At 47.1% G+C, this 15,714-nt stretch overlaps 1 protein-coding gene across 1 annotated transcript in view; it reads right to left on the bottom strand.

Annotated features, from left to right (window-relative positions):
• Positions 1-15,714, bottom strand: part of ACSBG2 (acyl-CoA synthetase bubblegum family member 2) — a 44,958-nt gene that overhangs the window by 23,197 nt on the left and 6,047 nt on the right. Inside the window, exon 2 of the mRNA XM_037042770.1 lies at positions 1,562-1,662. Within this exon, the coding sequence (XP_036898665.1) occupies positions 1,562-1,662 (101 nt within the window). The remainder of the gene's footprint in view (positions 1-1,561; positions 1,663-15,714) is intronic.

The following is a 15,714-nucleotide window of genomic DNA, read 5'->3' as shown; positions in this document are numbered from 1 at the left end:
AACATTCTACCCACTTGCAGAGGGCAGCTGGGAAAGAGGGAAGGTGCGTTACACCCTGTGGTGCTCCCCGCACCTGTGGTTCGGGCAGTAAAACGGTTGCCACAGGATGAGAGCACGTCATCAGTACTGCATCTGCACTGCAGGTAGCACTGTGGGTAACAGTGAGTGTTGCCTCTCGGCTGCAGATACTGTATCTGTGCTGTACCCTACACCAGGCCGCTATTTATTCTGCACTATACACAATGTTAAATTTTCACTATATGTTACATCTGTACTCTGTACATTGCACTGCATTATATATACACTATAACATCAGTACTGTATCTTGCATCTGATCTATATATGATATTCTGATCTATATATGATATTCTGTATGTATGCAAGTACATCTGCACTCTATGTATGTACATACATAACATTACCTCTTCTTTGCATATGCTGGGGTGGGCAAGACCGGGCTGACCGATGACAGGAAAGCCCGCTGTGCTGCGGCACACTTGAGAGCGGCAGGCAGACTCCCAAAACGCATCAGTGATGAAGGCCAGCAAGCAGAGCACTTACCAGACAGTACCTAAGTGCACTTTGCCATTGGGAAACTATTTTGAGTTCATAAAGCTATTGTAAACATAGCTGTGTGAACAACTGTAAACGTACTCTGCCCACACCTCTATTATACCTGCACTAAATATATATCACATCTGCCCTGCATGCACCACACCTGCACTGTATTCATTAGGTCCTCACTGCATGTACCACACCTGCACTGTATTCATTAGGTCCTCACTGCATGTACCACACCTGCACTGTATTCATTAGGTCCTCATTGCATGTACCACACCTGCACTGTATTCATTAGGTCCTCACTGCATGTACCACACCTGCACTGTATTCATTATGTCCTCATTGCATGTACCACACCTGCACTGTATTCATTATGTCCTCATTGCATGTACCACACCTGCACTGTATTCATTATGTCCACACTGCATGTACCACACCTGCACTGTATTCATTATGTCCACACTGCATGTACCACACCTGCACTGTATTCATTATGTCCACACGGCATGTACTACATCTGCACTGTATGTCTTCACTACATATGTAATATTACATGTGCACAATATGTGCATATACACAATTATATCTGTGCCATATACATGATCATGACTGTATTATACATGAACATAATTACATCTGCACTATATATACTATTGCATCTGTGCCATAAACAAACAAACACACTCATAGTATACATGTTATACCTACACTGTATACATAATTACATCTGATATATATGTGCGTTTGTATAGGTGTGGTTCCCCCACACAGAGGCCCCTACTGACAGGCCGTGCTCTTGTCAGTGTGCTGTGAGACAAACAGCACAAACAAGGCTCTGAAATCACAGGCCTGCAACCCCTTCTTAGCAGTGGGGAACCCCCTCCACCCCCCCACCCCCGGGCCTCAGGCACAGAATGGCTGTGTCCCGACCCTCCCGACCAGGATCCTTGAGGATGAGCCCTGGCCGAGTCAGCGCGCCTTCCTCTCTCCCACCACATGCCTTTTGTGTTACTCATGTCTACTTCAAGGTCCTCGGCCTCCTCTTCTTGAGTTGCTGGGGTTTCAGCCCTTCCGGGCCTGCAGAGACCATTCTTCACAGTACTGCAAGGCACAAAGAGGGACTTAGTAGGACTGACGCAGGAGCTTCCGGCAGAGGCCAACTCCCGTCCATGGGTGTGTCCGCCTAGAGTCCCCGGGGTCATCAGTCCCGGCTGCTCTGGGCCCAGGAGGGGAGGAGAGTGGCCCTTGTGCCAGGGCGGCTGTGGGGTCCAGAGACTGTTCAGTCTGTGAGCTTCCCAAAGTCTCTGACACATTGGAATACAGGGGTCGGGTCTACAGGCGATCCTGCGGGTAAGAACGCTGTGAAGCCTCCCCGCCCCCCTCCCTGCGGCAGCCCCACAGAATGAACCTCAGCAACGGCGGGGAAAGAACTGCGGACACGACCATCCGAGCGAGTCTCAGAGGCCTTACACTGAGTGGAGGAAGACAGATTTGAAAACCAACCACACGCTTTACGGTTGCGTTTATGTCACTTTCTGGAAAAGGTGAAACTGTGGCGATGGAGAGCAGGTGTAGGTTGGTGGCTGGGGGCGGTGGCAGGAGAACGGAGGGGTGGCCTCCCAGGGGCAAATGTGCGGGAACTTGGGGGGTGACGGAGCACGGTGCCTGGCCGAGCTGGCGGTCACAGGGCTCCACGTACTTGGCAAACCTCACGGAGCGGTGCACCAGAAAAGGGAACTCTATGTGGGGAAAGTGCACGGCACATCTTAAAATGAACAATTCAAAACCATGCTGTGGCTAAGTCATTGGTTTTCAGGTGTTACTAAGAATATGAGGAGAAAGTAGATTACTGGCGAGCAGCTCCTCATTTTCTGTGTAAACTTGGGTCTTGTTCCCATGTCAGTTATGTCTTAGTTGTTAAAAAAGCTTCATCTCTTCCCCAAACACGTTCCGTGGTGATGGTATTCCATGGGCCTAAACAGAAGAATCTCTTATAGTCAATTAAAGGTTTACCTTGGCAAACTAAAGCAAAAGGAAAAGGTGTATTTATTATACACCAAAATTGCATCTATCCCCCCCAAAGTGAAACTTAGGATATTGAAGTAATAAAAATGTTGTGGAAGATCTACCCACGCCAGGCACCTGGACAGACCGTGGCCACCATGAAGGGCACTCAGAAGGCGTCTGTTTTCACAGAGCGAGAGTCGGACACAGAACACCCAGTAGGACAAATTGAAGTGAACGGGAACCGTCACGGGATGACTCACCTGGCAGGTATTGAACTACACGCAGAGGACAGTCACCGCTGCTCAATCCCAAGGGGAAAAGACCCGGGAGGAAGCAACACGTGGAGGTGGAAGGCTAGTAACAGACGCCGTGGGTCTTCACGTGGCGGAGGGTTCTAGATCTGGGAAAAGAGCAGGAATGCACACCCACGTTCACAGCAGTTCACGGGGCCCAAGGACCCATCGACAGATCAGTGGATGACAGAATGCAGGCCCTGCACACACTGGAGTATCCCTCAGCCATAAAAAGGAAAGAGATTCTGACAGTCACTACAGCGTGGATGGACCTGAGGACGCGCTGCTCCGTGAGAGACGCCGGACACAACAGGCAGCGCAGTGTAGGACCCCGCTCACCTGCGGGGCCTGGGACAGGCACAGCCCCAGAGGCAGGAAGCAGTGCAGTGGTGGCCAAGGGCTGGCGGGTGGGCAGTGACTATTTCCTCTGGAGAAGGATGAAAATGTTTCAGAACTAAAGAGAGGTGATCGTGGCACAGGACTGTGAAGGTTCTAAATCCTAGGGAGCTGTTCGCTTTAAAAGGATTAATTGTATCTTATGTGAATCTCACCTCGATAAAAAAAAAACACACCAGAAAAGTTGTTTACTGTTTCTGAAATGGATGTGCCTTGAGACACAATATTAAATCAAAAGATCAAGGTGCAGGACACCATACAAAGAAGAAGGCCGTTTGTGTGAGCGATGGATGCGTGTTTATGACTCGAGAAAAAATGCATGTGTCTATGGTCTAGGAAGCCATTACCTCCTTTTCGATCAGAAAGCAAAATGCAAGCCACCTGGCCCGAGCGCTGACCGCTGCTGCCCTGAGAGGGGGAAGGTAGATCGAGTGATCACAGCTGTGGGTCAGGAAGTCCCCAAGAGCCTGCTCTGAACTCTTCCAAACTTCACCACCACCAAGAACCTTTCTCGCCTACTCAGCAAGAGAGGAGGGGCCGATTCCATCCTGGGTCTCAGCTGTTCTCTTTCCCAAGTGTCTCCTGAACGACCTCTGTGTGCAGGCAAGCATTCCAGGCACTGGGGACAACCCTCGACCCGAGTTTACGAGGGGAGACATAAACAAAGATCAGTTCAGAGAGTAACAGGAAGAGCCTGGAAAACACCACGTTGAGTGAAAGCAGCCAGAAGACACTTTTGGTCTTCCGCATCTGTGGGAATAGTTCCGAGACCCCCAGTTGTGCCTGAAACCGCAGATTGTACTGAACCGGATGTGCATTGTTTTTTCCTACACACATACCTATGATAAAGTTTGATTTATACAGTAAAAGGTTAATGATAACTAATAATAAAATAAAATAAAATAATTAAAACAATATAGTGTAATAAAAATTATGTGAATGTACTCTGTCAAAATATCTTATTGTACTGTCCTTACCCTTCTAGTGATGATGTGAAATTGACGCAGAGAGATCTGATTAAGACAACTGGGATCGCTGGGGAGAAGTAGGGAGGGGCTGTAGAGGCGATTGTGGGGAGTCTGGGACAGGATTGGCTGAGAAGCTGAATGCCTGTGGAGCCAATGGCAATAAAATGAGGGCAGGCGCTCTGGCTCCCAAGCTGGCTCGGGCTCGGGCTCCGGCCGGGGCCCTGGCCCTGGCCCTGGCCCTGGCCCTGGCCCTGGCCCTGGCCCTGGCCCTGGCTCTTCTTCCTCAGGGATGTCTGGAGGATTGTGCCGCCTGCATTTCCCAGTGGACAGTATTTTGTATGGGAAGGAACTCCAGGTGCAGGCTGGGATCAGGCTGTCCTGGCAGAGGGTGGCAGGGTTATTCTTTGGGGGTTCTAGAGGGAACAGGCTCTGAGGCAGAAGCCTGCCATTCTTCCAAAATTGTGTAGTTTTGTATATTATATTGTTTTTAGTTTGTAAACTAACCCTATAGAAACAAGATAACTGAGAACTAACAGGAAAAAAAAAAGATAGAACTCAGGTGTTGGAGTTTAGCCTTAATTGATAGGCTTAAGTGACTGAAGCTGTGACTGGATAGGCCTAAGAACTACTTTTGAATAAAGACTCCTCTCCTTCGTCACCAAACCTTTGCCTCTGGAATTTTTGCCCAGAGGGTGGCGGGGGGCAGCAGAACCCCAAGTGCTGTTTGATAAGATGAGGCTGTGTGGTGAGGTGAAATGGGGTAGAATTTCCATGTAATATTTCTGGATTGCAGCAAGCGACACCACAGGTATGGGGCACCGCTGTACTGAGTGACTCCATTTCTGTGACATGTCCAGAACAAGCAAATCCGCAGAGACAGGAGGTGGGTCAGGGGCTGGACAGGGGGACGGGGGGGGGGGGGGGGGGGGGGTGACTGCTAATGAGGGTGGGGTTTTCTTTTGGAGTAGTAAAAATATTTTGAGACTATATTTAGCAGCAACAAAAGCACCGGAAGAAGTCCCATGAAGTTAGGATTAAGACAAATAAATCAGCTGTCACTGCTATACTATTCAGCACTGACCTGAAGGTTTTTAGCCAATGCAGTAAGAAAAGGAAATTAGAAGAATAAAGATCGGAAACAAGTAAGATTGTGATTTTCCAAATAATTTGAGTACCTATACTACCCTATCAACTAAAAAGCTGTTAAAAATAAGAGTTTTGTAAGGTAACAAGGCAAAAGATCAATATTCAAAAATCAATAGTTTTCTTGTATGCTGGCAGCAACCAATAAGAAATTCGATAGGAAAAAATACTGAGGGTCTCGCTCAAGACCAAAATGTGTGTTGATGGTGAGACCAGATCCTAGAGAAGTACACTGCTGAATGACAGTCAGACGCTGAGCCCCACCAGACCCCATGTGACCCTCTCCCGTACCACTGGCACCTGCCACTCTTCACAAGGTGTGGGTCTGACCACCGCAGCAAGGCACTGGTAGCCGAGGCATCTGGACGCTCAAGGTGTTTTCTCCTTGCACAAAGGTACCGAGCGAGTCGCCTCTCCTGGAAACCAGGGCATGTGCTGTCCCTTCCCAGCCCTTGTCGCTGTCTGGGTGCAGCCAAGATATTGGTAGTGACCAGCAGCAGGAAGGTGAGCAGTGTCCCTCCCTGAAAGCCCCTCTATCCCCCTTCAACCTTCCAGAACCTTCTGTCCCAGCCACCCCTTGTGACATCACTGGCTGTCCCTGCCTCCCCACCCCACCCCCACCCCGGGAAGAAAATGCTTCCCGGGCAGGAGGATTGCAGTTTTCGCTCGCTCGTGCATGTGTGCACTGCACTGCTGTGTGTGCTGATGAAGTTTATACGGAGCCACCGCCCTCAGGTCGGGCATCGTGCTAGATGCTGGGGACACAAAAATGAGCAAATCCAGATGAGGTCTATTTAGGGAAATCACAGGGAAACCTAGAATTTCGAAAACAAGTGCAAACTTACAATCAGGCAGGGAGACCCAGGTGTGAGAGAGGTTGCTGCGGGATCTGACCTAGGCTAGGGGGGCTGGACAGGCCCTTGAACTGAGACGTGAAGGAGAGGCAGGCGTCAGCCCTGAGTGCATCACCTCCTACCACACGGCCCTGCTTCAAGTGCCTTCAGTTGCCCCCCACCCCGTCTGGTGAGAAAAATAAGCCAGTATTTCACAACCCACGTTTGTTAGGTTTTCTTTTAGGTGCCGTTGAGTGCTAACTTACAATCTTCAAATGACATTTCTGGGCTGACATTTTCATTATTTATTTATTTATTAGACAGGGGAAGAGAAAGTGAAAGAGAGAGAAAGAAGCATTGATGTGGGAGAGAAACATGGATCAGTTGCCTCTCGTACACGCCCTGACCAGGGGCTGAACCCAAGACCCAGGTGTGTGCCCTGACTGGGAGTCGAACCAGCGACCCTTCCCTTTGCGGGGCGATGTTCAGCCCACTGAGCCACACCAGTCAGGGCTCTGGGCTGACTTTAGAAGCTAACAGTGTGTGATGGGCATGTGTTATCTAAGTGACTAACTCCCAGTTTCCCAAGATAAAAGTCTTAGAATCCACTCTCGATGCTTATATATTATTGGTAGTAGTGAGTTAGTACAGCTAACGCATTGAAGAACAATTTGACCTCTTAATTTGTCAAAACTACATCTGTTTTTTCCCATTCCCTGCACTGTATAACAATTCACTATTCTATAGGGCTAAACGATTACTTGTTCATCAAGTAATCTTGTTACTTGTTCATTACTTGTTCATATTTAAACTAATTTCTAAAAATATTATGAAAGTTATACATGTGTATGGTTTTTAAAATTTTAGAAGAAACAACCCAATTAAAAATGGGCAGAGGACCGGAATAGACATTTTTCCAAAGAAGACCTCGAAATGGTCAACAGACACGTGGAAACGTGCTCCCCATCACAGATCCCCGGGAAGTGGCAAATCAAAACCGCAACTGGGCATCACACCCACCCGTCAGAACGGCCACCAGGAGCAAACCAGCAGCCAGCCTGTGCTGGCGAGGGTGTGGAGACAAGGGCCCCTCCGGAGCTGTTGGTGGGAGTGCAGATTGGTGCAGCCGTTCCGGAGAGCAGTGTGGCGGGCCCTCGAGGAGTTAAAAACAGAACTGCCTTTTGACCCAGCATTGCAAAAGAAATGCTCCACTTCTGAGCATTTGCCCAAGGAAACCCAAAACACGAATTCCATATGGCACGTGCGCCTGTGTACATTGCAGCACCATTTACAGTCGCCGAGACATAGAAGCCGCCTGGGAGTTCATCAATAGACAAGTGGATGAAAAAGAAGTGGAACATATGTACAATGGAGTATCACTCTGCGATAAAAAAAGAATGAAATCTTACCATGTGCGACAGCATGGATGGATGGTATGGTGCTCAGGGAAATGAGTCACGCAGGGAAAGACAGGTGCTACATGGTTTTACTTATACGTGAAATCTAAAAATGAACAAAACACAATAGACTCATAGAAACAGAGACCAAAGGGGTTACCAGGATGGAGTATGTGTAAAAAGGGGAGGGGGAACATAGTCAATAATGTTGTGATAAGTTTACACAGTGACAGATGCCTACTGGAATTCAGGGAGTGATCACAACATTGTAAGTTATAAAAATGATGAACACATTTTGCAATATATGCGAATATGTCACACACCTGAAACTAATATAATATGTCGACCATACCTTAATAAGGAAAGAATGAGCAAAACGAATTCAGGCAGAGGGCCGGATCTGGCCCCCAGGGTGGTAGATCGGTGAGTCCTACTGCAGGGTAGCCAGGCTAATTCTTATTTTATTTTCCTAGAGAAAAACTGTAACTTTTCTCACAGCGCCCCCTGGTGGGAGCTTTTACCTCTCTCCGCAGGCGCGGAGAGAATATGCGGCGGAATCAATGCCAAAAACAAAGACAGAATGCTCTGACATTAGTTGGCAGTTTTTTATAAAGTTTTTACTTTTTTATTAAGGTGATACATATATTTTTTGTTACTGTTGTTGTTTGAGTATCAAAACGACCATAAAGGTTTATAACTAAGTAACCACCTCCTATTCCACCTCTGCCTCCTCAGACCCCACAGATATCCTTCCGAGTAGCCAACAACCAACAACACTTTAACCTCAGTTTAGACATTATCCCTTGACATTACTTCTGACAATTCCCTATGTGTTTTAATACCTTCCCCCTTACGTTTGCCACAGGCCCGCCAATGGGTTGTTTATCCCTATGTTGTACACCTGGAGGATAGGTTGTCCACCCTACAGGACAGGAGTGGAGAACTACAGCCTGTGGGCCAAATCTGGCCCACTACCTGTTTTTATAAATAAAGTTTTCTTGGCACACAGCCACACCATTCATGTATGTATCATCTCTGGTTCCATACAGTGAATGTTTGCTGCTTGGCCCTTTCCAGAAAGGTTGCCAACCCCGCATATAGGATGATCTAACAGCTTCCCTTTCCCTCTCGGGGAGTCGTGGTCTCAGAACCCTCTGTCCCCCAAGTCCCAGTCTTCCAGTCTGGTGCCTGTTCCCGCTATTGCCGAAGCTGCGCCAGAGCATCGGCATTCCCTTCTGTGTCCTGTTTGGTCCTCCTAACATGACATGACACTCTACAATTTGCAAGATACTGGGCTGGGTTGAGCAGTGTCCCTCCCACTATCCACACCAACTTCGAACCTCAGAATGTCACCTCATTTAGAAAGAGGGTCCTTGCAGATGTGATTGGGTATGTTAAGATGAAGTCAGACCAGAACATTGAAGGTGGGCCCTACCTTCAGTGACTGGCGTCCTCCTAGGAAGGAGAGACGACACACAGGTAGACAGAACAGGGCTTGCATGGAGACAGCCCAGGGAAAGGTCCCAAGTCCTGGCTATCAGTTTGCTGTGCCCTTTAGTAAGCACAAGGTCAGCAGCTGGGTGACTACCCTAACAGGGCAAGCATATCCTGAAAATAAGAACTTCATTGTTATTTGAGATTCCTGGTATAAAAATGTTCAGCTGGGGCTCTGGCCGGGTACTCCATTGGTTAGAGAGTCATTTCTACACACCACGGTTGAGGGTTCAATACCCCATCAGGGCACACACAAGAATCAACTGATGAACGCACTAATAGTGGAACAACAAACTGATGTTTGTCCCTCTCAAATCAATAGTAAAAAATAATTAATAATCTGTTTAAAAAAGAAAAATGTTCAACTGGATTCAAAATCCATGCACATCCCTAGAAGAATTTTTCAAGTTTGTATTTGTCAATGAACAAAGGAAGAACAGGGGTCTTCCGATATAATTTCACTCATTATGGATGACTCACAAAGGTGGTTTTAAATTTCCCATCACCTGTCGGGTATAATTTTAACAGTTGTAAATTTTGAGTGACTTGCAAAAATTGTCTGCTTTTAATCTCTGCACCGGGAGTCAGAGCTGGCCCAGCCACAGGCAGAGGGGCAGCGCCAAGCCCAGGAGTACCAGGCCCTGCTGAACATCAAGGTCAAGACCAGGGCTGAGACCACTACCTACCGCTACCTACTGGAAGGAAAGGAGGACTGCAAACACGGGGACACTGGACACCAGCCACTCCATGTGGTCCACCTGAAAGACCCCCGCCCAGGACTGTGGTCAGCAAAGTGGTGTCTCAGATCAGTGACACCAAAGTCCCGGGGCAGCAGAAGGGGGCCATCTCCGGGGGGCAGGAGGCCAATAAAAAGCTCAGAGATCGTTGAAAAGAAGAATAGGAGGAAATTGGGACCAAACCAAATGTCTATCGACAAGAAAATGAATAGATAAATAGTGGTGTATTCATGCAATAGAATACAACTCAACGATTTTTAAAAAAGAATCATTTGATCCCGTTAACAATAGGGACAAATCTCACAGAGGTAATATTATACAAAAGAAACCAGACACAAAAGAGAACATTCGGTATAATTTTACCAATATGAAGTTCAAGAATAAGCAAAATAAATATGGTGATAGAGGTCAGAATGAATAAGCGGGGGTAGTAACTGGAAAAGGGTATGAAGGAACCCTTCGTGGGGTTGGAAATATTTTATACCCTGACCTAGGTTCTGGTGATGACGGTCCACAAGCACATAAAAAGTCACACATATGTAAAAAATTAAAAACTGTTCACTTTGATGTAACTTATAGCTCCATAAAAAAGAGAAATGTCATTAAATAGGTTATGAACATTTCATAACATTAAAAAGAATTTCAGAGACCATTAAAAAAATTTCTCAGGCAGCAATTGTCGATAGTGATTATAAGCATAGAAGTTAATTTTAAAAGTTGCCCTGGCCAGGTGGCTCAGTTGATTGGAGTGTTGTCCCACATTAAAGTCTGCAGGTTTGATCCCCAGTGAGGGCCCATACCTAGGCTGCAGGTTCGATCCCCGGTCAGGTGCATACAGAAGGTAACCAATCAATAATTCTGATTGCTGTTCCTCTCACATCAATGTTTCTCTCTCTTCTTTCCTCTCTCTGTAAAAAACAACAAACATATCCTCAGGCAAGGATAAAAATGTTATATTCATGCAAGAAAGCTCAGATTTTTTATTAAAAGGGAATTTTATACCAATGCCTAAATATCCTTTTACCTGTGCACCTTCCAACAAGAACGATTGAGAAGCACTGGATTAAAAGGTAACAAAAGGAAGTCTTTTTAAAATTTAGAATATGTCAAGACTCAGAATTGTACAATTTAATCCATGTCTTTACACTTATTAATATCTTTATTGCCTGTCCTCACAACAGGATAAAATAAATAATCCCAAAATGAATGGGAAGACCAGCTTTTTCCGCCTCTATGTAACCACTTCACAAACTAAATGTGACAGATGAAGTCAGAATTCACCATAACTTGAACAGCATCAGGAGTTTTATATCACCTGTGTTAAAGACCGGTGCACATGTTCGGGTTCCCTACGATGCATCTCTTAGACTCCCGGTGGCCAGCAGGGGGCCCTGTTTCCACCTCCGCCTATGAAGGGTGGGTGTCCCTGAGGGAAAAAAGCGAATATTCTGAATCAGTAGTGGTCTGGAGAAAAAGGCAAGGACATCCATGAGAAAAAATCAGAGGAACCGAATCCACACATTTAACTCTTTCCATAAACCCATTCTCATTGTTTGAGAGCAGGCATCCTTCTTCCTGTCTGCAGTTTCCTCCAAGTAGTAATGACCGTGACAGAACTCACAGGAGGTGTCCCCCAAATAATAGGCACATGGTGTCCACCTTATGAAGCGCCGTCCCCCTGCCGCCCCCTGCGTAGACTGCTGTGTCAAATGTCAGGCAGACCTTTCTATGCTTTCTTAAAAGTCGCCGTTTTCACGCATGGAATCCCGTCTAGTCATCGGTGTTGCCGCTGCCACTGCAGCGGTTGGAATTAGTCCAGATTCAAACATTCTCCACTTCGTTCCTGTCAAGTGGGCAATCGGAATTCTTGACCGCTTTTGTCATTGAATTATCAACCTCTTTCCTTCTCATGCCTCACTTAGGTTTATTTCCAGTTCTCCCTTTCCTCTTTTTCCTCTTTCCTTTCCTTCTCCCTTTCATTTGCAGTCAGCGAGGAACACAGGCTTGGCCATTCTATTCCCCTGCGCCCCGGTTGCCTAGAGGTGGTTAATACACTTGGCTAACAAAATGGGATTTAGGAAAAAATGTGTTGGACGTGTATTCAGCCTGTCCTTCGAAGGCTGTTGGAAGCTGCGGCCGTTTGCTATGGAAATCATTCAGTGCTACGAAGAAATGTGGCTGCGGGTGGCCAGAAAGCCCGGAGGGAAAGAAAGGTCTTCGCAGCGCACAGGTGCTTTCCATACAGAACCCTGCGTTCAGAGGCCCGTCGTTATGGAAATGGTCCTTTCACGCCACCCTCGAAAGGGTCAGATGCTCACCCTCAGGTCTGCGCCAAGTAAGTGGCTCTTAAAACCACCCACCAACGAGTGTATAAATGGCCTTTAAAGTCCTAATAGTGCTGGTTAATTAACAGTCATTAGTGGAATAAAAAGAGTCAATTAGGAAGAAGCCCGTCTGGGAGGGGAAGAAAGAGGTTTAACAACCACCGGCCGAGCCCCCGGGGGACCTGGACGGCTCCCGGGCGGATGTGTTCCCGGCCATCCTTGTACTCCGACGAAACTCACTCTCAGCGGCCCTGCGGTTTTACTGGCCGATCCTTTTCTCATAAACACATAGTTGAAAATTTCTTTTTTGGTTTTTATTTTATATTTTAGCAAAAGACATCCTTTCATTTTATCATGCCTTTGGGGCTTTTGGGCTCTCTCCCCCCACAATTAGAAGTGTAACGCTAATGCTTGGAAATACTCACACATGGAGACACAGACAGTACACAAAGCCTAGTTCCCTCCCACCGTGACGTATATTCTTAGTTTCTATTTATCTTTTTTCAAGGAGTATTTTCCGCACGTATGAGCAGGCCGCAAAGGGCAAGGAGGAGAGGGTGTGCTGGGCAGAGCCAGCCACGTGGTGTCAGAGCCAGGCAGCCTGGCTTCCAGTCCCAGCTCCGAGATTTGTCACCTAGCTTGCGAGCTGGGGCGAGTGAAGGCACCCTTTTGCACTCCGAAAGCACAGGCAGCCTCTACGATGCCCCCCAATAAGATGGCCCCCAGTGATCCCCACTTCCTCCTATTCCTGCCCTTATGTGTAAATATTATGCAAGCCTCTCACATGGAGTGGGGGCTGAACTTACTGACTGGCTTCTAACAACTACGTCTGAATTAATGCAATGTCGTCTCTACTGAGATTAGGTTATAAAAAGTCAGTGGCTTCTGGGTTGAGTGCATGGGGGAAGACAGCTGCTAGGTCCCTGCAGCCACATTATAAGGACACTTGAGCAGCTTATTCTAAAGCCCATGTGATGACTAATGAATGTCTCCAGCCAGTAGCACATACAGGAAGTGAACCCACCCCTGCAGAGAGTTGCTGTCCAGTGGCTCTGAAATTTCGGTTATTCAAGGTGAGAAAGTTTCAGAGACCTGCTGCTGCACAGCAGGGTGCCTCCGGTTAGCAACATAGCACTGCACACTCACAGTTTGGCTAGAACAGTACACCTCGTGTTACTGCCCTTACCACAATTTTAAAAAGAGAAAAGGAAAGAAGGAAGGGAGGGAGGGAGGGAAGGAAGGAAGGAAGGGAGAAAGGAGAGAAAGAAAGAAAGAGAGAGAGAGAGAGAGAGAGAGAGAAAGAAAGAAAGAAAGAAAGAAAGCCTTCAAATGAGAGTGCAGCCCCAGCTGACAGCTTGCCCACAGCCTCATGGGAGACCTTGAACTAGAACCACCCAGCTAAGCAGCACCTGGATTCCTGACCCACGGAAACTATCTGAGATGATGAATGTTGCTTAAGCTGCTGAACTTGGGAGCCATTTGTCATAGGGCAGTGGATAACTAATACCACCCAGCTCCTTCATACGTAAAATGGGACTCATACTGTAAGAGTTAGCGGGAAGGTCAGATGAGTTAATACTGGTGAAGCGATGGGAAATGGCCTGCACATAGTAAGCATCAGTACATGCTGACACATTTACTTAAGAAGGGTGGCATATTTGTAGGCTCATCCCCCTTTGAAACAAATGTCCTTGAAAAATACAAATGAGAAAACACTATACATAGTGTTCTGCACTTTAGTTTTTATGGTTTACCACATAGATCATAGCCATTATTCTACATCTGCCCACAAAGTCATCTCTTCCTTTTCTACTGCTACATAATATTCCATTGTTTAACCCAAGCCCTGGCTGGTGTAGCTCGGTGGATTGAGCGCGGGCCTGCGAACCAGACGATCGCAGTTGGATTCCCAGTCAGGGCACATGCCTGGGTTGCAGGCCAGTTCCCGGCAGGGAACACACCAGAGGCAACCATACTTTGATATTTCTCTCCCTCTCTCCCTTCCCCTCTAAAGATAAATAAATAAAATCTTAAAAAAAAACCCAAATGCCACTTTACTTAACCAGTCTTTAATTGCTGGCAGTTTAGGATGCCCCCAGGTTTTTGTCTTTCATTTTGTCTCAGAGCCCCATTTCAGTTGTGATGTTTTCAGTCACGGACTGTTGGAAGTAGAAGAAATGGATCTGTGGAATCATTTGGTACCAGGGCTCCAAACTGTGGTCCTGAGAGGCCAAACGTTCTGTGGCGTCCCCTGCCTTTCATCAGAACTTCGGTCTTTTTAGCTGTGTGACCCCAAACACGGGTCTCTACTGATTGCTCCACACTCACAGGCCCTCTGTGGGATGGAACTGCAGCTTTCTCACGGGAATGACTGTGGCAAAGAAACCCATTTCCCAGCCAGCTCTTTGGGATACTCCCGAACCGCAAACTGCTGTTTGCCAGGTGAGAGGGGTTAATAGGCGTTATGAAGGGGAAATAGGGCACGTGGTTAAATAGGTTTAGGAAATGCTGAGCCCAAAAGACTTAACCAGGTTCACTCACCAATAACAGTAACATCTCTTGGCCACTTGGGACATCCCAGGCACATTACAGGGTTCATTGCAATTAATCCCCAACCCCATGAGGGGGGAATTTCCAGCTTTCACTGGAAACCCTTTTTAAAGAAGAAGAGACTACAATTCATAGGGTTATGCGATTTGCCCAGGAGATTCAGCTGGCACACAGCAGATCCGAAATTCAAATTACAGCTGAGGGTTCCAAAGGCTGTGATCATAACCTTGACTGATCGCAGGACTTCGCAGGGCCTATAGCAAGCTGTGGGACGCTGTCATCATTTCATCGCAGAGCCCTTTCTTCACGGAGCACCTGCCTGTAGTCAGTAAGACAGTTGGTAAGCAAAGGGTCACAGGGATGCAATGTCTGTCTGTCTGCAGTCAGACTTACAGTTGCATCAGCTGGAGTGGGCGGCCATCTGGTTTGCTCAGGGCCGAGGTGGTCCCAGCCTGGGATACGGAACTTTCCGGGTTTTTAAAAACATTAAAAAATATATTATTCAGATGCAATTCATCTAACATAAATTTTATTACATTAAGAGTACAATTTGGTTGTTTTCATGTATTTAAATTGTGCAACCGTCCCTACTATTTAATTCCAGAACATTTTCACCAATCCAAAAGGAAACCCCATATTGCTGCACTCAAAACCCCATATTCCTCGACAACCCCCTCCCCCAGGCCCCGGCAACCAGGGACCCACTTCCTGTCTCTGTGGATTTGCCTGGTTGGGACGTTTCACGTAAATGGAATCACATGCTCTGTGGTCTTTGGTGGCCGGCTTCTCTCGCTGAACACCATGTTTTCAGGGTCCATCCACAATGTAGCAAGTGTCAATGCTTTGCTCCTTTTCACGGCTGAGTAATATTCCACTGTGGGACTGGACCATATTTTGTGTATCCATTCATCCTTCCACGCACATCTGAGTCATCTCCACTTTGAGGCTCTCGTGAGTAATGCTGCTGTGAACACTACGGACATTCATGGACAAGTGTTTGTGTGGATGAAT

Source organism: Sturnira hondurensis, unplaced genomic scaffold, assembly GCF_014824575.4.
Source record: "Sturnira hondurensis isolate 20B ecotype Veracruz unplaced genomic scaffold, ASM1482457v3 Scaffold0003693, whole genome shotgun sequence".
NCBI lineage: Eukaryota > Metazoa > Chordata > Mammalia > Chiroptera > Phyllostomidae > Sturnira > Sturnira hondurensis.
Note: the sequence above shows the minus strand (reverse complement) of the source record. Positions and strands in the feature narration are given on the sequence as shown.